General features: G+C 43.5%; 1 protein-coding gene across 1 annotated transcript in view; it reads right to left on the reverse strand.

Moving 5' to 3' along the window:
• The window catches only part of SEC24D (SEC24 homolog D, COPII component), a 160,024-nt gene that overhangs the window by 114,753 nt on the left and 23,575 nt on the right, over positions 1-21,696 (reverse strand). Inside the window, exons 2-5 of the mRNA XM_088452248.1 lie at positions 17,340-17,532; positions 9,670-9,772; positions 9,452-9,594; positions 6,782-7,027 (exon numbers count right to left, since the gene is read on the reverse strand). Coding sequence (XP_088308374.1) covers positions 6,782-7,027; positions 9,452-9,594; positions 9,670-9,772; positions 17,340-17,490 — 643 coding nt within the window. The 5' untranslated portion in view covers positions 17,491-17,532. The remainder of the gene's footprint in view (positions 1-6,781; positions 7,028-9,451; positions 9,595-9,669; positions 9,773-17,339; positions 17,533-21,696) is intronic.

The following is a 21,696-nucleotide window of genomic DNA, read 5'->3' on the forward strand; positions in this document are numbered from 1 at the left end:
TTAGACAACGACCTACTTCTGTGCTGAAAATCATTCAGTTTCAGGGAAAGTTTCCAACTTTCCCACCTACACTGGAACAAGAATTGGCTGGTTGGGTTGGATAAACCAAACATGTTTGCTTTACCTACAAGTTGGAACCACCGCTTTTGGCCTTCTTTTTTTTTCCAGCATTTTCATACGGGCAATTATCGTTCAGAATCATCCAGCTTAAGGTAGATAATCAACCAAAACCAGTAATGTATGCTCTGGCTGTGTTGATGGTAAAATTATATAGTATACATTTTGTTCATTAATAAATATACTATGCAATAAGTAACAGAGCTACTCATTGTAACTGAAAAAGTTAAAACTCAGGGCCTAATTCAGACCTGCTCACGAGCGCTGAGCGCTCGCAAGCGGGTCGATGTTGGCCCAGTGCGCATGCGCACGACGGAGGCGGCTCCGTCGTGCACATGCGCAAGACCCGGATAGCGATGGGCAAGCTGCCGTTCCAGGTCTCGCTACAAAGGGGGCGTGCTGTCGATGTTGAGTGACAGCAGGCCCCCTTTGGTGGGCGTGCCGGAGGCGTGGCTGCCCATATGGAGGCGTTCCCATGGGAACGCCTACCGTCTGGGGCCGGCCCCACTGACATCACAAGTGATGTCAGTGGGAGTGCTTTCGGCTCTGATAGAGCCGAAAGCACTCCAGGGCTTGCGGCAACGAGATCCTACCACAAGGGTCTTGTCGCAAGCCCGATGGTCACGATGGTCTTGACCATCGCGACCATCTTCCTGGCCATTCGCTATAGCTGTGGGTGGTCACCCACAGCTATACGAGTGGCCAGGAGTCCGCTCTAAAAATGAAGAAGGACGGCCCAGATTCAGAGCGAGCGCTCTGTCAGAGCGTCTGGCCCTGAATCAGGGCCTCTGTTTTAAATGGCATAAGTGCCTCCTTCTTGCGATCAGCAAATCTATTAATTTGCATATTACGTATAAGATTTGGGGTCCTTTGCTGGTCTTATAGCAGTGTTCTAAACTGAGATTATATTGTCACATTCAATACCCACATATAATGGAAATGCTTATTATGATATGATTTTTATTTAAAAAAAAATAATAAATTCACTGGTATAGTCTGATTTACTATTTGTTTTTATTCATTTACAATTAAATGGGTGACTGCAAACATCCAGGTAGAGAAGACATGGCATTTCAATATATCTTCAACATTACCATCTAGCGCACGTATCAGTATATGATCTCCTCGGTCATAAAATATCTTGAGGAAAAATTATTCTGGTGTTCACTCAATTACAGCTCTGTCTCATCTGCTTTAGCGACATCTTCAGCCATGACTCTGTAACAAAGGGTGCCAGTACACCAGCCACAGCATTTGTCCTTTTCTTCTTGGAATTTAGAGAGATTAGGTTGAATCTACTCATAGGCCCTCATTCAGAGGTGCTCGCAAAATGCGAGCGCTCGCTCTGAATGAGGGCGACCACTCACAGCTTTAGCGAGTGACCAGGTTGATGGTCACGATGGTCAAGACCATCGCGACCATCGGGGCTTGTGATGAGACCCTTGAGGTTGGGTTTCGGCAACCGCAAGCCCCAGGGAGCTTCCTGCTCTGATCGAGCAGGAAGCTCCCCACTGACATTACTGCTGATGTCAGTGCGGCCGCCCAAAAACGACAGGCGTTCCTTAAGGAATGCCTCCGTTTGTAAAACCACCCCCTCCCCGCCTACAAAACGGGTCAAGCTGTCGAGCAACATCGATAGCCGCCCCTTTTGTAGCGAGCCCCAGAGCGCTTTTGTAGCGACCCGCTTGCGAGCGCTCAGCCAAAGCGAGCGGGTCTGAATGATGTCCATAGTTCTCTGCCAGGTCCATAAGGTATTCCTGCCTTGTACGAGTGGCCATAGTATGGAACTTGTCCAACTTATGTGCTGCATTAATGACATTGGCCAGAAGAAAGTCGCTACTGTCTCTCTTAAAAACAGTGTTATTAAGAGCTCTATTTACTACAAACCGCATTTGTAATGCAGATAGTGTAGTGTGATATTACTAACTGAATTCACATTGCGAATTCAGGCAATATCACAGGGATTTACTATAAATCCCTTGCAGGGACAGTGGGCCTGATTCTGAGCCGCTCGCTCTGACAGAGCGCTCGCTCTGAATCAGGGCCGGGCTTTTTTTTTTGGGATCGGCCTCTTGGCAGCTCGCATAACTGTGGGTGACCACCCACAGTTATTGCGAGCGGCCATGATGATGGTCAAGACCATCGCGACCATCGGGCTTGCGACGAGACCCTTGTGGTAGGGTCTCGTGGCCGCAAGCCCCAGAGAGATTTCGGCTCTAACAGAGCCGGAATCTCTCCACTGACATCACTCGTGATGTCAGTGGGGCCGCCCCCAAACGGCAGCTCGCCCCCCCCGGCCTGCCCACCAAAGGGGGCGAGCTGTCACTTAACATCGACAGCTCGCCCCCTTTGGTGCGAGACCCGGAGCGACAGATTGCCCGTCGCTAGCCGAGTCTGAATGAGGCCCAGAGCTTGTGATAAAGCTCTGTCCCTACGAATCCCCTCCGCACACTAGTCACGGTATATTCGCAAAAAATACCATGACAAAGTGCCCGCGCATTTGCCGACCGGCTGCCGCTGCTACCACCAGCTAAGCCCCGCCCCCTGGCGCTAAACCCCACCCCCCGCAATCCACTCTTCCCCCCCCGCGACCCCCCCTCCCTTAATTACACTTACCTGCATGATCTGGGCCTCCGGTGATGTCTTCCATGTCATCCGGTCAAGTGATATCCCATACTGCACTGGGACCCGATCACCTGATGACCGGCCCGCAGTGCAGAATGGGAGACCAGCTGACCGGAGAGGAGACATCACCGGAGCCTCGACCACCAGTCCATGGAGTCAGGTAAGTTAATTTTTTTTTTTTGCTGTGATCAGCTTGCTGTCTGTTTAGACCATATGGGAAAGATTCCTGGTCTGCACACCCTGAATATATATAATGGGAGGTGCTACCTGATGAGACTAATTGCAGGCACAGAAACAGACAAATCTCAGGTGCACAACTCCAAATTATTGATAATAAATAAATGCAATAAAATTTTGCAATCAATAGAGGTTCCCATATCATCTAGTTGTTATTCTATAAAGATATGTTTAGTTTATTCTACACATTGTGTATCATTTTATTTTATATGTATGCTTGAAAAATCTGGACTTAGTGGATTTAAGAGGTATACCACACAGAACATCTACAGTACATATTTTATAACACATTTTAACCCTTCACTGTTTGTTTATTATACATGTACTTCACTTTTTTATTTTCATTCTTTATATGCAGCTGTGGCTGCTCTTAACTATTTCTTTTACACTGCACTTTTCTTACTATGGCGGTGCCCTGGGGTGGCTTAGCTGGGCCAGTTTGGGGGTGTCCTGCGCTCTGGATTAGAATCCTAGTATGTTAGGGACCTACCCTAAAGAGGTTACCTGGATATGGTGGGTAGGCCCATAACCTTGGCCAAGATTATGCTAAAAACCTCTATTGATTGCAACATTTTATTGCATTTATATATTATCAGAAATTTGGAGTTGTGCACCTGAGATTTGTCTGTTTTTGTGCCTGCAATTAGTCTCATCAGGTAGCACCTCCCATTATATATATATTCAGGGTGTGCAGTCCAGGAATCTTGCCCATATACTTACTTCAGTGTGAAATACAACCAGGTGACGTGTACTATGACGCTGCCTGTTAATTATGCACGCCTCTGAAACTGCGTTATTTCGGACAGGCATGCCTGCGTTCACATTTACACTCCCCCGTTTCTCATTGCCAGCCCCTTTTACGACCCATAAACGGCTTCTCCTGTCACTCATCCTGGTGGGCTGTCTTTGCTCGGCGAGCGAACGCTTTCCGATCTTTCTCAGTGGCTTGCACACGCGCACTGCGATGCATACGCATGCGCACAATGTGAACCATTGGCAACTACCAGCGAATGCTTCTTAGCGTCCAGGTCTGAAACAGCTCCTGTGTTTTTAAGATCAGTACACGGAAATATTATGAAATGGATAATGGGTGGAGCTCTGGAATGAGAAGCAGTCAGTGACCAGCAAGTTCCAGTATCAGCATGATAGAACCTTGCTGTATGGTGGCAGCCATTTCAACAAGGCGGCTGTCTAGTACCTCAGAATACAGTGGATTCTGAAGGGATATAGGGCCTGATTCAGAGCCGTTCGCTATTTGTGGTCGTTCGTTCAAAAACAAGGGGTGGCTATTCAAATGATCCGTTCGCAAATTGCAGTCTGTTCACACCTCTAAGTCTGAACGAGCGAGCAAAACATACGCTCGTTTTTTTGATAAAAACGCCCCCTGGCCGCACGCACCATACGTCATGTCCGCTATTTATTAGATTAATCGAGTACATCGTACAGCGTATGAACTGCTCGCTATTCTTGTGGTTGGTGTTTTCAACCGCTATTTTGCGAGCAGTTCTGAGTTAAAAAAAACCAAGTGACGTGGTCAATGACGCTGCTGTATTAATTATGCACTCCCTTAAAACGCCCGTTTTGACCTTTAAGCACGCCTGCGTTCGGATCTCCACTCCCCGTTTTCAAGCACCTTCCCCTGTTACCACCCACATACGCCTCATTCTGTCACTCAAAATAGCAGGCCCTCGCTATATTGCGTACCAACGATTTTCGGCCGCACTGACTGGTTCGCGCATGCGTACTAAAAACCGTACGCATGCGCAGATGTGCGAACATCGCTCGGAACGAGCGTACTGCCGCTAGCGAGTGGCTCTGAATGAGGGCCATAGGGCATGATTGATCAAGGATCGCATCTGCTAATACGCATGCTATTGGACGATTGTTGCGTACTGTGCATGATTATTCATCGCAGTGCGCATGTGCGAACTGGCCACTGCGATCGGGACTACGCAGACCCATCGCAGAGTCATCCACAGGAAGTGCCGTTTGTGGGTGGTGGTCGGCAAAATGCAGGCGTGCTAGTGCATTTCAACGCCGTTGCATGTGCGTGCATAAATAATCCACTGCTATGCCTTACACAGCTTGAGTACTCATAGCGTGCAACGAGGTTAGCAATTCCCAAGTAAGGTCAGAGCTTGTGCAAGTGTTCGTGAGGTTGCGATGGTACTCGATGTTACCGATGGTTTCGCAGTCTTGCTAAGGATTATGGATGTGTGTAAGGTAAAGTGGGGATCCTTATGTTGTGCTGTGATGGCATAGTGATCGCACTGGATTAGCATACTATTTCAGTGAGACTGCATGCATAATCACTATTGCAATTGCAGTTGCGATCTGTAATGAATTAGGCCCATAGTCAGATGACTGATTCAGGAACTTTTCATTTTTAGACATTATTAGATCAAGTACAATATAAATAACACTAATTTGGAATTTTGCAGCTTGAAATATAGTTTATAATTATTTGCCTTCATTTTGCTGTCCCCAATAGTTGCCACCTGAGACTGCTGCCTCAGCTGACTATGTATAAGTATATCATTGACCCCCACAGCAGCCTCAAGGGGACACCAGTCTCGTGATGCATTTTGGTAGTTTAATAAATAACTTTCGTTGGATATCAAAGACAATTTTCTCCTTATAATAATTAATGATAATTTTATTTTTATTACACTTTTCTCAGAAAGGAATCAAGGCGCACAGATTTGCAACTGCGCATGCGCGAAAAGCCCTCTACGGCGCATGCGTTAAAGTGTACACACAGCAATTCTATTGCGCTCAAGAGAGACGGTATTAGAAATGGGACGGCAGAGTTATGTGCGTTCCTGGGTGGTGGCCTGAAGTGAATGCAAAAAAATATGTTTATGGGCATGTTATGGGTGAAAGTGGCTGCGTTCTCCGATGCACAGTTATTACCGCTGCACTGCAATAGATTATAGCAATCAATAAGATACTTGATTTCATTGTTTTTCTGTCACTAGATAGATAACAACTTATTATTAATTTGTTGCGGTGATTTATAGGAAATTTTGCACCTATATGCAATGTTTAGTGTTCCGGCTAGAGTGCGGGCAGGGCAGGGAGCTGAGGGTGTGGGCAGGTAGTCTCTGCGCGCACCATAAAGGGAGAGTGGCCGGTTGGGGCACAATTTGTTACACTTGGGGGCGTGCCCAGCACTTCCCCCAAACTCTCCCCTCATAGTGAAAAGATGCTATGCGCATGCACATGGCATCTATTCACCCGGCAGAGATCGGTCACCAAACTTTTCCCACCTGCAGGACATTATGGCCTGTGGGTGGGGAAGGCACAAAGCAGGTTGCTTTAGCGGGGTGCCGTTAAAAGGACAGGGTGCATTTTGCCCCATTAAAATTGTGCAGGGCATGGCGTCCCACTAAAACAGCCTAGCAGGAACACTAATGATAGTAAAATATTTCCAGGTACAGTACATATTGGTCAGGCTTCACTTTTATTAAAAAGTGATTGCAGTTTATAACGTTTTTACATCTCTTTTTCTGTTTATGAAAACCCAAGATGATTACAATCAAACCAATGTAAAATGAAGAATTGTTACAATATTGTAGAATGTATTCCTTTGTAAACAAGGTGCCTTAAGGTCTCTATCTAAGAAATCATTTCATTTAAATTTTTGTATATCCACAGACAGTTTTGCATTATTTATCATACACATTTTGTTGCTTATTCTATTTTTCCTCCATCCAAGAGCATTAACATGATCTCAAATCAACATGATCTCAAATTTTTGTCGAAACCCTCAAAAAGAAATATAAAATATTAAATTACTTACGATTTTGTGGAGGATAGCCAAGATTTGGAGGCTGGCCTTGAGTTTGTTGCTGGTAAGGATGATGTCCAGTAATTCCATCTTGCATACTGCCATGAGGTAGGAGAGGCTCAGAAGGTAAGCCATTGAGATTGTTAGATGGTGCTGGAGGGGGATGGAGTCCTGGCCCCAAGTGATGTGTCTGCGGTGGGAAACTGGCAGGCATATTTGGACTAAGTGGCATCTGAGAAGTCATTGAACCAGAAGGACCTGCAGGAATATGGTGTAAATAAAACCATCTTTGAAACGCTTAATTTAAAAAAAAAAAATGATAATATAAACTATGAATCCCAAACCATGGAATTAAAAGCTTATTCACAACCCTATAATTCCTAAACACTAGTATTTATCCCTACACAATGAAAAAAAAAGTGTTGATATCATTGGAAAAAGGAATAGTAAATATGTACTATTATAAATATGTTTCCATATTCCATATTATGGGAAAAGTCATACTCAGAATTGTATGTACAGTCAGGTGCATAAATATTGGGACATCGACAGAATTTTCATATTTTGTCCTCTATTCACCACCACGATGGCTTTGAAATGAAACAAACAAGATGTGCAGACTTTCAGATTTAATTTGAGGGTAATTACATCCAAATCAGGTGAACGGTGTAGGAATTACAACGGTTTCTATATGTGCCTCCCACTTTTTAAGGGGCCAAAAGTAATGGGACAAACTAAACAATCCTAAATCTAACTTTCACTTTGTAATACTTTGTTGCAAATCCTATGCAGGCAATTACAGCCTGAAGTCTGGCACGCATAGACATCACCAGACGCTGGGTTTCATCCCTGGTGATGCTCTGCCAGGCCTTTACTGCAAATGTCTTCAGTTCCTGCCTGTTCTTGGGGCATTTTCCTTTCAGTTTTGTCTTCATCAAGTGAAAAGCATGCTCAATCGGATTCAGGTCAGGGGATTGACTTGGCCATTGCATAACATTCCACTTTTTAGCCTTAAAAATCTCTTTGGTTGCTTTTGCAGTATGCGTCGGGTCATTGTCCATCTGCACTGTGAAGCGCCGTCCAATGAGTTCTGAAGCATTTGAATGAATATGAGCATATAATATTGCCCGAAACACTTCAGAATTCATTCTGCTGCTTTTGTCAGCAGTCACATCATCAATAAATACAAGGGAACCAGTTCCATTGGCAGCCATACATGCCCACGCCATGACACTACCACCACCATGCTTCACTGATGAGGTGGTATGTTTTGGATCATGAGCAGTTCCTTTCCTTCTCCATACTCTTCTCTTCCCATCACTCTGGTACAATTCAGTCAAATGCTTCAGAACTCATTGGACGGCGCTTCACAGTGCAGATGGACAATGACCCGAAGCATACTGCAAAAGCAACCAAAGAGTGTTTTAAAGCTAAAAAGTGGAATGTTATGCAATGGCCAAGTCAATCCCCTGACCTGAATCCAATTGAGCATGCATTTCACTTGATGAAGAAAAAACTGAAGGGAAAATGTCCCAAGAACAAGCAGGAACTGAAGACATTTGCAGTAGAGGCCTGGCAGAGCATCACCAGGGATGAAACCCAGCGTCTGGTGATGTCTATGCTTTCCAGACTTCAGGCTGTAATTGCCTGCAAAGGATTTGCAACAAAGTATTAAAAAGTGAAAGTTAGATTTAGGATTGTTTAGTTTTTCCCATTACTTTTGGCCCCTTAAAAAGTGGGAGGCACATATATAAACCATTGTAATTCCTACACCGTTCACCTGATTTGGATGTAATTACCCTCAAATTAAATCTGAAAGTCTGCACATCTTGTTTGTTTCATTTCAAAGCCGTTGTGGTGGTGAATAGAGGCCAAAATATGAAAATTCTGTCAATGTCCCAATATTTATGCACCTGACTGTATATACTGTAGGGAAGCAATTGGGAAGCCGACTGCCTAAATACCGGCAGCCAGCTTCCCGACTGTCTTATCCCGGCATGGGTGAAATGCCGGGCGTCTAGATGTAGACGCCCGCATTTCCCAGACGCCGGGAGACCAGCGCCCGGCATCACGATCGTAGTGATGCCGGGCGCCGCGAGCGGACAGCCGCGGTGGGGAGGGTTAGGTTTAGAGCTCCCGGGGAGGACTTAGGGTTAGGCACCCCCCCGGGAGGGTTAGGGTTAGGGAGAGGGAGGGTTAGGGTCAGGCACCCCCGGGGGGGACTTAGGGTTAGGCACCCCCCCGGGGGACTTAGGTTTAGGCAGCGGGGAAGGGGGGGGATTAGGGTTAGGCACTTGGGGAAGAAGTTAGGGTTAGGCACCCCTAAGGAGGGTTAGGGTTAGGGGGGTTAGGTTAGGTTAGCAGATACTTACCTAGCCACGATCGGGATTTCCAGCGCTGTCGGGCTTCCGCTGCTTCGCACTCTGCTCCTGTCGGGCTGCCGCTGACGGGAATCGAACCGCCGGATACCCATTCCTGTACTGTACATGTGAATACTACTACCTGTAGTATGTTTCAGAAATTGTTTTTTGGATTTAGAGGGCTTTCAAGCGCACAGAGGCATTAAGTGTAGTGAGCCATTTTAACAGATAGTCTCTCATCTAATGATTAAACACCATTGTTTGTGAACATAATACTTTGGAACCTATAGTGAAGACATATAACATAGGGAAAAACAATTACCATAGCCTCCTAGTTGCAGGTTGTTAATTTGGTTGGTCATCTGATGAACAGGGGGAGGAGCAACATTGTTGAAATGAGATGGAGACTGACCAAAAGGAGGGTAGGAAGGTGACACGTTATTTGTAGTTGGAGGTCCTTGCTGCCTGAAAATAAAGAGGTCAGATAAACATGCAGAACTAAGGAGTACAAGTAAATTATAGTAAATATCAGAAAAATACCTCTGCATGTGATTTCCAGATGAATTTGGTCCATTATATGAATTATTTTGAGGAGAGTTCAGAGGAGCAGGAGATCCAAATGGTACAGCAGTTTTCATACCAGCTACAGCAAGATATACAATATTTTTATTATTTTCACATAATTGTGTATTTAGTTAGCACTTGTAAATATAAATGGCCTCCAATGAGCAGTGGCACACAGAGGTAGAACCCACCAGTATAGGGATATCAGAAACTATCATTAAACTACAAACTCTTTTCCCGGGACAGCTTCCTATCAGATGCACTTTCTCAGCAAGAGTCTCTTGGTAAATTGCGTCAATATAGCATATCTAACTGCTGCAAGTAACGGGACAAATAATGCCTTACTTAATAAATATACCTATAATATTTGCTGTTTACCTCACCTAGCATTTATTGAAGGGCCACCAATGTTTCCAAAATACAGTATGTCCTGTGCAAAAAATGTGAGAAATCTTATAAGTAATTCCAACTTGTGTAATATAATCCAAAACCCAACAAAATAAAACACAAACTGACTAGAATCACTGTAAATCATAATTCTGTATTTATTATACTGGGTATATCGCTATAGAATAACCTAATACTACAATACGGAAATTCATCTAATAATACAAATATTTCCTATTTTCAAAAAAGTTTAGAGTGCCAGAGAAAAATAAATATGATGTAGTAATTCAGTTAATTGCACATCTCAAAGGAAGATTTGCAAAATTATCTATTAATTACAAAAAATAATTTATACACATTATAACTCACCCCAAACTTCAACATTTGCTCAATTTTAATATACACAAATACAGTGTACATGTCTGTAAAATACCAATATGTTAAATGTATCTGAAGTACTGTCATAGTGATCACTGGGATTAAATCCCAAAAAAAAAGACAGCAGAGCTTTGTTTCTTCTCAGTTATAACATGAGATTATTGAGCGGCAAATATTTTCATTGTCTGTACTTTGCAGCATGTCTGACAAAGAAACTTAAAGTTTAAACGATTTTCTATATTGTCGGAGTTTGACCATGTCAGAATGATCTAGAATTTGTTCTCACTGTATAAACATTTTGTGCTTTCCCAACAGATACATTTCCTTTCCAAAAAGTATCATTGCGTATTTGGGTGAAGCCGGGAAGAACTGTCGACTGTGGTCTGAAATGTGCTATATATGTAGAGTATTTGTGCTCACAAAAATGACACCTTTTCACTATTTTTTAATTTTGTCCATGATTGCCCTATAGGGAATTTCTTTGTATTTTGGAATTGTATTCCATTTCAACTATATGTAGCTTGTATTCTATTCTAGGAGCACCTCCTGAACACTACATTCATTGCATTTATATACCTGACATTATTTGAAGGTATTTAGCTCAGGAATATATGGACAACGTCACTCAGGGCCTGATTCAGAGATGTACACTAACCCGATGGTTAGCGCACATCTCCGATGGTGGGAGGACTGCACATGCACAGGAGGTGTACTGTGCATGTGCAGCCCACCGTCTGCGAGTTCACTCACAGAGCCTCACAGCCGCAGCCTGATTGACATGCTGCAGCGTTCCTGGAAATAGGTGCACGCAGACTTCCTGGCCTCGCAATCTGCCAGGACCTGGTTAGGCTGTAGTAAGCTTCAGCTACCGCAGCCTGGCCGAATGGACAACAATCGCTGCCGATGGCCGCAATTGTGCAGATGGTGATCCCAGGCTGCGCCCTCGGTCCCAGCACTGCGATCACTCAGATGCAACAAGAAGGTGTCTGACACCTCCTTATGCATTTGTATTTTACATTGATGCAATTGCACAGCCGCTTGTTTGCGGCTGTGCAATTCCATCCATCTCTGAATCAGGCCCTCAGGGCCTGCCTCAGACCTGGTTGCTAGGCTGCACAGCCGTCAGCAGCCAAAGCATGTAAATCCTGCAATCGCTAGCAAGACATTAGCACGCCCACTATGTCTTGCCATGCGATCGCGGTGTGTATTTAGACACCCACCAGCCTGACACAAGATGCCCACTTGATCTTAGTAATATACGTCATCTCCAGGAAGTTAAATAAACAATTGGTAACATCGAGTAACATCGGACCCATACGCAGCACTTGTGGCTGACCATTCCCTACCCGCAAGCACTGCGAGTGCTGCTGTGTGTAATTTAGCCATGTGACGTGTACACTGACGCTGCGTCTTAATAATGCATCCCCTGAAATGGCGTTAAGACGCTCAGACACGCCTGCGTTTGCACCACCACAGCCCTGTTACCATTGACCACCCCCTGTCACCACCCACAAACGGCTCGTCCTGTCACTCATACTTGTGGAGTGTATCTGTGTACAGGCTGCAAACGATTCCCAATCGCATGGACTAGTTCACAGACGCGCATTGCGTCTTGTACACATGCGCAGATTGCAAACATCGGCAGGCTACGTGCGAACAGGTCTGAATCAGGCCCTCAGTGCGGTTATTATCTATTCTTCTCTGCACATTTCACTAAGTACATTATAAAATGCCTGATGAAGTGGCTTAAGAAGGCAGGCAAATGTGAAAATACTGAGTAATGCCATAACAGATATACTGTAGGCAGGGCCGGCGCTAGACTGTGCTGCGCCCAGCGCCGTATGGAGTTGCCGCCCCTTCCCTCCTCCGCTCCCTCCCCCTGAGCTTAAATACTTACTCTACCTCCGGGAGGGTGGTGGGTGTTTCTTGCGCCCTCTGGATACAGTGGTGCTCCGGGCGACGGACCGGCTTGCCCGTGCCTGGAGACGCTACTGACTGTAGGTATCACAAAGCCCCATCCTTGTAGTTGTGTTATTTTCCCCAGTAAAGCTATATATACGTTCTGTCCAACCTGAAAGAGCCTGGTGTCAAAATAAAGAATTTGTAATGACTTGGGGGCCTATTTATCTTTGTTGGCAGTGGGCAACCCACAAACCATAATTTCTTATTGACGCATATTGTGATAAGAAATTATTTTGGGTGACTAACAAAATGATTTTGTCAGGACAGTGGCTCTAATAAGAGTCTGTCCTGGGGAATCAGTATGTGTCCGGTGGTTGAAATCCCGACGCCAGAAGACCGGCCAGAGAAGATCCCTACGGGGTAAGTAATTAAACTATTCCTAACCCTCTCCCCCCCTAACCCTCCCTTAGGGGTGCCTAACCCTAAACTCCCCCCCTAACCCTAACCTCCCCCCGTAAGTTCCTAAACCTAACCCCACCTCCCTGCACCCTAAACCTAACCCTCCCGGGGGGGTGCCTGATCATAAGTCCCCCCCGGGAGCCCCTACCCTAACCTAACTCTCCCCCCTCCCCCCGCTGCTGTCTGCTACCAGCTTCCCTTCATTCGGGATGCCAGGCATCGGGATCCCGACATAGGGATAATGATAGGCGTTGGGATTTCGACGCCTGGATAGAGTAATCCTTTTACTGCTGGGTTCGGACCTGGCATACATACAGAACATGTTCTACCATCAGGCTTCACATGTCAAGCATAGATCCCTCTATGGCAAAAATAAAGTTTTAAAAATCTGTAGCCAAAGGCTACAATGGTTAACGTATCCAAAATTGGTGCCATCTATTGAGAAGTCAACCTCTGAAATGCTTGCTTTTGGGGATTGATGAGACCGTAGTCTCTAATGTGGACTGTGGTACTCAGCTGAACGTAGAAGATATCTCTAATATATCCTGAGTTCAGCTTTTGTTATAGCCCAGATATTATAAACATGCCTAAGTCATGCAGAAAACAAGATTTTTAGTACTTAGCAGTTAAATTTCTTTCTCTGAGTTTATCTGGGGGACACTTCTTGACCGTGGGGCATATTGAGGGCTGGGGAGCCAACTCTTATTGAGTTAAAATTTTAGGGTATTAAGCTGCGCCCCTACATCCCCTTCCTCAGTTTTAACTTAAAGAGCCCTAAGGAAAGGTTGAAGAACTAAGGACAGGATTGCATCCTATTCATACACACAAACAACAAGGGAGGGATCGACGTGTCCCCCAAATGTATTCAAAGATAGAGATTTAACTGGTAAGAATCAAAAATCTTGTTTTCTCTTTTCTTTATCTGGGGAACATTTCTTGACCATATCAAATCCAGGTGAGTCCAGGCATTATTATGAATTATAATGAATAAATGCTTTGTGAGGTGCTATCTTGAGCCGCTGTGACTACGGACCAGAACAGGAAGTGGTAAGAACCTTTGTCTAATGTCCTGTGTGTGTGAGCCATGTCTGTTCATATGCTAATGACCCAAGCAAACTGGTTTGGGTGATTAGCCTATGTGTAAATAAAATGGAACACTGTAACAAATTTATATAATGAATAATAATGAGAAATCCTGTAAAAGTAAGAAAGAACTTTTCCCACCTGTGACTTCTAAAGACCACTCAAGGTGCGTACACACGTAACGATATTTTGAATGATTTGTCGTTAATGACGTCGTTATCGTTAAGTCGTTCAAAAAATCGTTCCGTTTCTGAGTTTGAACAATGAACGAAAATCAGAAATGCGCACTCCTGTTTGCAATTTGTAGTTTTCGTTCATCGTCCCTTCTGACTGTCCAACATGATGATTTTTGTTCAGAAAATCGTTTATGTTTGACAGCAACGAACGATGAATGATGAACGACGGCCACTCCCTGAACTGACTATCTATTTCAACTTCATTTACATCTTATTTCATTCATCGTTCAGGAAATAGTTGACAAAATCGTTCAGTACATAACAAAAAATCGTTCACTTTTTCAAGGGAAAATCTGAAGGAAAATCGTTGCATACACAAATCGTTACGTCTGTATGCACCTTTAAGGTGCCCATCCACTAGACGATTAAATTGAGCGATTGAACGATAACGATATCGTTATCATTCGATTATTCGATAATTGTTCGAGAATCATTCGATTATAGTTTGAAAATCGTTTGCAGATTGTTTAAAAAATATCTATTGCGCTCTCCCGCTGGTCGTTTAGACATCTACAGTATCATCTTACAAATATGTTGTACAACCTGACGATATCGTCAGGTTCAACATGTTTGCAGATGATTGATCTGCCTTCACTGAATGACTACTCGTTCAGTGAAGGAACATCAGACAGACAAACGACTGCACGATTACAATGTCGTAATAATGCAGTCTTTTGCCTGTCATCTAGTGGATGGGCAGCTTTAGTCTCTATATCCGCATCCCAAGATTTTAACTACAACACTCATCTAGCCACCACTGCTAGACCTGAAATCTTTGACTGAATCAAAGATGCATCCAAAGTGGCTTCTGCAATGTAATCTGCTCCCACTTTGAGTTGCTTTGTCATAGACAACAATTGGAACCCAGGGCTGTCTGACTGGATGTCTTCTAATAAAAGGTTGATCCACTTCTCCATAGCCTTTACTACCCAGACTGAGGCCATACTAGGTCTTAATGCTGCACCTTCATAAATAAATGGATATTCAACACACTTTCACATTTACTGTATGGTCTGGGTAGCTCCATCCGGAATAGGGAGAGCCGTGGCTTTAGATGATCTTGTTGTAGGAAAATCTACTCTCTGTGACTGTTCGTTATATACAATATCATTATCCGAAATAGGGCACATGGAAGGAAACCTACATGGCACCTGAAACTTCTTTTCCAGATTTGCACATGGTTTTGCAATTAAATCACATAATTATGAACAGGAGGGGAAAACAATGGACCTTTCCTTTAATTTTGTGTTTTGACAAATCATTAGATATATTTTCCTGATTAACACCATGCTCTGGGTCAAGGACCTGGCGCTACTGCTTTAACCAAATCCTCACTCCCTAGAATCATTCTTGTATAAAGGAAACTGAATCCTCTACCTCAGACTTTTCAATTCATCTTTCCTCATCAGACTAAATGTCAGATTCTGAGAAACCAGAAACTGTTGCTTACGTGATTTTGGCCGGGTTGAGGGTAACAATTTCTCTAGTGAAGAGGACGTCCTTTCTAAACCTAAAGCTGTCCCTTCTATTGATTTGGCCCAGGATGTAACCTCGGCAGGCCCTAGAGCCCAGACCCCCGTGGAGAATGAATTTAACATGATAAGAGCTTGTCCTATCTTGGCTACACCCTGTTGCGAATCAAACTTATTCTGGTTGGATACAAAATTAGACAATTCCTCTCTTATAACTGAAACTATGGAAAGGGCAAAAGACCTAATCCGGCTAGTTCCTCCACCGGACCAGCCGATTTCTCCGCAACCAGTCGCGGACCATGTACCTCCTCGCAAGCAGCACATCAAGCATGTGTATCCCAAGAAGGTAATTTAGCCTGACAACTGGAACAAAAATGGTGGAACTGGACTTCCCTCCTCCAGGTTTAGACTTGGAAGTATTTCCCTTCTAAGCCATTACCAAACTTTTACAAGGTAAACTTGTCACAATTACAGCATTATACTGATATTACGACAGCATAAAAAGAGAAAAACATACAATACATATCTGAATGAAATTAATTTATCTTTGTCAGATACATATCTAGACTTCAGTCACTGAGAGAAGAGGGAAGAGAGGAGCTTTGCAGGTTGTCATCAGCAGATCCTCTTTTCAGCTGTAGGTCTGTAGCAAAATTCCTCTCTGGCTAAACTCCTTGTTCAATCTGACATCTTACCTCAGCACGTCACCTGAGAGCTTCTACTCTAACTCTTCAACCTTTTCATTAGGGTGAGAAATGGGCTCCTCTCTCACCATAATGAAAAGGTTGAAGAGTTAGGCTTAAACACAGCTCCCCCCCCCCCTTTCATTAGACAAGGTCACTGCCTGGTTTGCAGCTGGTGTCATCTGTAATTGGCATCCACATGTTCCTTCCATCTGTTAGAGAGCACCTCTAGTGCCTCTCACACAGCCTGCATGCAGCTTGGACTCAGCTCGGCTGGCAGGAGCTCACCTCGCTGCCAGCATTAACATGCAGCCACGCTGCACCCAGCACCGCCCTCCCCACTGGTGCCTCTGGTCCCCCCTTCATCTGCCACCCTGCCGCTGTGCAGTGCTACACAAGTTTGTCAGGGAGCCGCTGCGGCCATCCAGACCGCCCCGGCTTGAGGTAAGGAGAGGTCTCTGAGGCGCAAACTACAGGGTAAGCCCATAGCCAAAATAAAAATATATACTAAGCTAACTAGTGCTGACCTACTCCTACCAGCACTTAATGAAAACTGAGGAAGGGGTTGGTGCGGAGGAGCTTTATACCCTAAAAAGTTAACTGATTAAGTGCTGTTTCCTCAACCCTCATTATACCCAATGGTCAAAAAGTGTCCCCCAGATAAGGGAACGAGAAACAACTGTTACCGCATGATTTTGGTTTAATAAATATGTCCCTTACACTGTTCTACATAGGAAAGAATTACAAACAAAGTAAAGGACAACTATTTTTTTTTCTTGCTTGAAACAAAGGGTAGTATGTAGGTAAAAATTCCCCCACACTCCAGTTCTATTGGTTATGTTGCGCAACAATTATCCCTCTGTTGAGGCTTGAAAAAAATAATGTACTATTGGGAGACAGTAAAATCCATCAGCCAGCAGGTCCTTTTCATTTACATTTTTTAAGCTCAACAGAAGGCCCTCCAAAAATGTAAATATCAGCAGTAACTTTTCGTGTCCAATAGACACCAAATGCTACATATTTCTTAATTTAATTAAAATACAGACCTATTTGAGGTGGAGGAGATCCAACATTTGACCCAGCACAATGTCCATAGGTAGGTGACATCGCAGGCGTTCCATAGCCGGGAGGATAACCTCCTAATCCAGGCTGAGGCTGGGAGTATGGAGAAGGTGCCACATAGCCTTGCTGACTCATTCTGATGACACTTTCATTAGCAATGGCAAAATTTCAAATTATCTAGAACAGAGAGAACAATACAGTCAGTTGTAAATAGTGTATATGGATTACAATTCCAGCCATCCTGAACCTTGTACTGTATAATTAGAAACAGCATGAAAAATACATTGTAATTTAAGAATGAGAAGGAAACTTTTGTTAAGGAAAAAAAACAATTTTGAGAAGCTGTAGGAAACACAATCAGAATGGGAAATAGAGTATGAGAAGAGAAATAGAAGATAGGAAGGTAATTTAAAAGAATAATGGTTTGTACCCAAAATGCAATTTGCCTTTCACACTTAGCCAACCCAGCCCATGGTCGCTCAGAGCAACTATAATGTACAGTAATCACACAGGCAATCAAATTGTGTATGATTTCATTATTAAATGATTAACAATCTGTCAATCGCACATACAACTATACACACTAACAAAAAGTGTCTCTCAAATTTACGGATTCTTTCCACACATAAACAACTGTCACCGTAACTACACTACTTACTATATCAAAACATCTCAATTGATTTGTATGTATTCATTTAACTTTATTTTCATTTAGAGATGCTGCATATAATTTTCATACTAAAAAAATAACTTTAAGATGTAGCTGTAATAAAAATAACAGCACATCAGAGAAGACTCATACCAAATGGAAAAAGTATGCACTTTAAAGGGATTCTGGACCTAGGCCCTCATTCAGAGCCGCTCGTTAGCGGCAGTACGCTCGTTCCGAGCGATGTTTGCACATCTGCGCATGCGTACGCTTTTTAGTACGCATGCGCGAACCAGTCAGTGCGGCCGAAAATCCTTTGTACGCTATATAGCGAGTGCCTGCTATTTTGAGTGACAGAATGAGGCGTATGTGGGTGGTAACAGGGGAAGGTGCTTGAAAATGGGGTGTGGAGATCCGAACGCAGGCGTGCTTAAAGGTCAAAACGGGCGTTTTATGGGTGTGTATATTTAAAACAGCAGCGTCATTGACCACGTCACTGGGTTATTTTATAGCCAGAACTGCACGCAAATTTGTGGTAGCAAACACCAACCACAAGAATAGCGAGCAGTTCATACGCTGGTCGATGTACTCGATTAATCTAATAAATAGCGGACATGACGTAGGATGCGTGCGGCCAGGGGGCGTTTTTAACAAATAAACGAGCGTATGTTTTGCTCGTTCGTTCAGACTTAGAGGTGTGAACACACTGCAATGTGCGTACGGATCATTTAAATAGCCACCCCTTGTTTTTAAACGAACGACCGCAAATAGCGTCCGGCTCTGAATGAGGGCCCTAATTCAGAGTCGGTCGTTGCGGCCGCACGGTCGTAAGGGAAAAGGATATGCAAATGATGCACTTGCACGTTGCGTCCTTAAGATCGGATCGTTAGCTGGCCAACCAAGGGGAGGATGCGGCCGTAAGACAAAAAATACGCCCCCTTCTCATACGCATTACACATCATCTCCGGCCATATAAGGATTAATCGAGACCATCGATAACCATCGGAACTGGTCGTAGAGCTTAAGGTTGACCATACCCTCTCTTAAGCACTATGATCAGGTCAGTGTACAAATCACCCATGTCACGTGTGCCATGACACTACTTTGCTAATTATGCACTCCCATAAAACGCCGTTCGCATAATTAGGCACGCCTGCGTTCGGATCTCCACTGCCCCGTTTTCAAGCACCTTCCCCTGTTACCACCCACAAACGCCTCATTCTGTCACACAAACTACCGACCTGGCTGTGTTCAAGGAGAGAGAAATTTCTGATCATAGCAGCTAGTTTGCGCACACGCATTGCGAACTTTACGCATGCGCAGTTTAGCGAACATCGGTGGCGTACGACCGTGCGGCCGCAACGACCGACTCTGAATGAGGTCCTTTGTTCCAGTATATTTTGTGTCTTGCATTAAATGTAAACACCAATATCATGCATGCAAGCCCACATATAGTATAATACTGATGTGCATTTCAGCTGGCCACAGTCTTCTATCAGACTACTCACATAACTATTAACTCAGTACAAAAGATAAGAAACACAAATACAGAGTACCCAAGCCATAAACCGACTACACTTCATGTTTTCCCTTCTGAGTTCTCTGGGGGCCGTATATGAGTTAGATCGAGTAATATAACAGAGAAATTGTATTAAAATTGAGCACATCTCTGTGTTTCTGTAACAAGTTCAAGTTAATTAAATGACTTAATATATTGGCAGACAATACCTATAACTTAACAATTAATACCATATCTTAAGATACGCAGAGATGTTTTCTTTGTAAAATCAATGTATAATCTGCTTAGTTTGGAGCAATGCAGCAATTCATATGCCTTTGTTATGCCTACAATACAGCATGAAGGAAAGGGAGGGCAGTGTGTGCTTTAGAGGGAGACGTGGCAGAAGCTTGAGCTTTGGACACTTTCCGGCACTGTAATAGCTTTGCTTGTTTTCCAGGTCTAACCCACAGCCAGTACTATCACTTCTAACGTTGACAAATAGGAAAATGATGCAAAATGTAACAGGGAAAGAGGAGGTGGCTTCATACTGATGAATCACAAGTACCAGTCACTGCAGGAACTTGTCTGTGTCAAGCTGCACATCACAAAGCATCAAACGAGAGAAACATGATACTACAGAGATTGTATAATATGACTTTGAGATTACACAATTATGGAATTATAATAATAATTGTAGAAGTCACCAACAAATCACGTGACTCAGTGTGTCAGTGCATGTATGTGGGGTATTGGTGAAAGCTACATGGAAATATAATATATATATATATATATATATACAAAAAGCACTAATCCACGGCACTCACCATTCCTAGTTTAGGGGTGCAACACGGTATGTGACCACGTTGTTTAAATAGAAATCACTGGGGCTCTGCGCTCACCATAATTACTAATAATAATAATAATAATAATAAACATAATAAACAGTGGGGTTTTGGTTCATGAATTGATCAATGCATTTAAGCTTGCAGCCCATCGTTACGGGACCCCACTTTACTGCAAGTCCCTACTCTATTGCTCAGAATTATAACATGGACATAGCCATCACATTAGTGTTAAACTCAGGGTATGCTATCAAGGTTTAAAGCTCACAGCAACTTTGCTTTTAAATGTGAGACAGTTACCAAGCACACCTGTTGCAAAGCATCAGCTGACACAAGTTAGATAACTAGTTAAGAGGGGTGCATGAGAAAATGTGATCACAAAAATGATTAATTATAAAAATTAATAATAATAAACAATTATTATTATTAGTTATTATGGCAGGGGTTCCCAACCACAGTCCTCAAGGCCCACTAACAGTCCAGGTTTTAAGGATAGCCATACTTGAGAACAGGTGTCCTAATTAGTTCCTCAGTTATTTTGTTTTAATCATCTGTGCTTAGACATGGATATCACTAAAACCTGGACTGTTAGTGTGCCTTGAGGACCGAGGTTGGGAAACACTGTATTATGGTGAGTGCAGAGTCCCTGTGATTTCTATTTAAACAATGTGGTCACATACCATGTTGCACCCCAAAGCTAGGAATGGTGAGTGCCGTGGATTAGTGCTTTATGTACAGATGTGTCCTTTTGTACTGTGGCTTCAGACATGCCAAATAGCCCCTCTCGGCACGCAAGGTCCCAAGCGCCTTTTTCGCTCAGAATGTACGTCTTATTCGCATAAATAAAACAACTGGAAGTGACAAAACTGCATTGCTAGCGTACACAGACCACTGGGTTTTGCACCATTTGTATATCTGTGTGCAACTGTCTGAATTTGTGTAAATAGGGCTCCAATGCTAGAAGCCGCAGTTTTTTCATGTCATGTTCTGAGATGTTTCTTCTGCGACTTTGTGTGTGTAAAACCAGTTCCTTTGCACTTAAAGTCGTAGCCTAGTGTCTCTAGTAGACTGTGTGTAAATTTAAAGAACAATACATTACGCTACTTATCTCAGAGCATCACAGTCGCACCAGGAGTCCTGGTGTACAGATGCACAGTGTATGTGGACACATTTGTGAGATACTTGATATTGTAGCACATACACTACTGGACAAAAGTTTTAGAACACCTCCATTTTTCCAGTTTTTATACATTTACACAGTTTAATGTCTCAATGTACTCTGACGTTAAAACATAGAATAAACAAACAATTGGAGATATAACAAATAAATAATAGGATTTTATTTAACA

The sequence above is a fragment of the Taudactylus pleione genome, unplaced genomic scaffold (genome assembly GCF_031769625.1).
Source record: "Taudactylus pleione unplaced genomic scaffold, aTauple2 ptg000036l, whole genome shotgun sequence".
In the NCBI taxonomy this organism is placed as follows: Eukaryota; Metazoa; Chordata; class Amphibia; order Anura; family Myobatrachidae; genus Taudactylus; species Taudactylus pleione.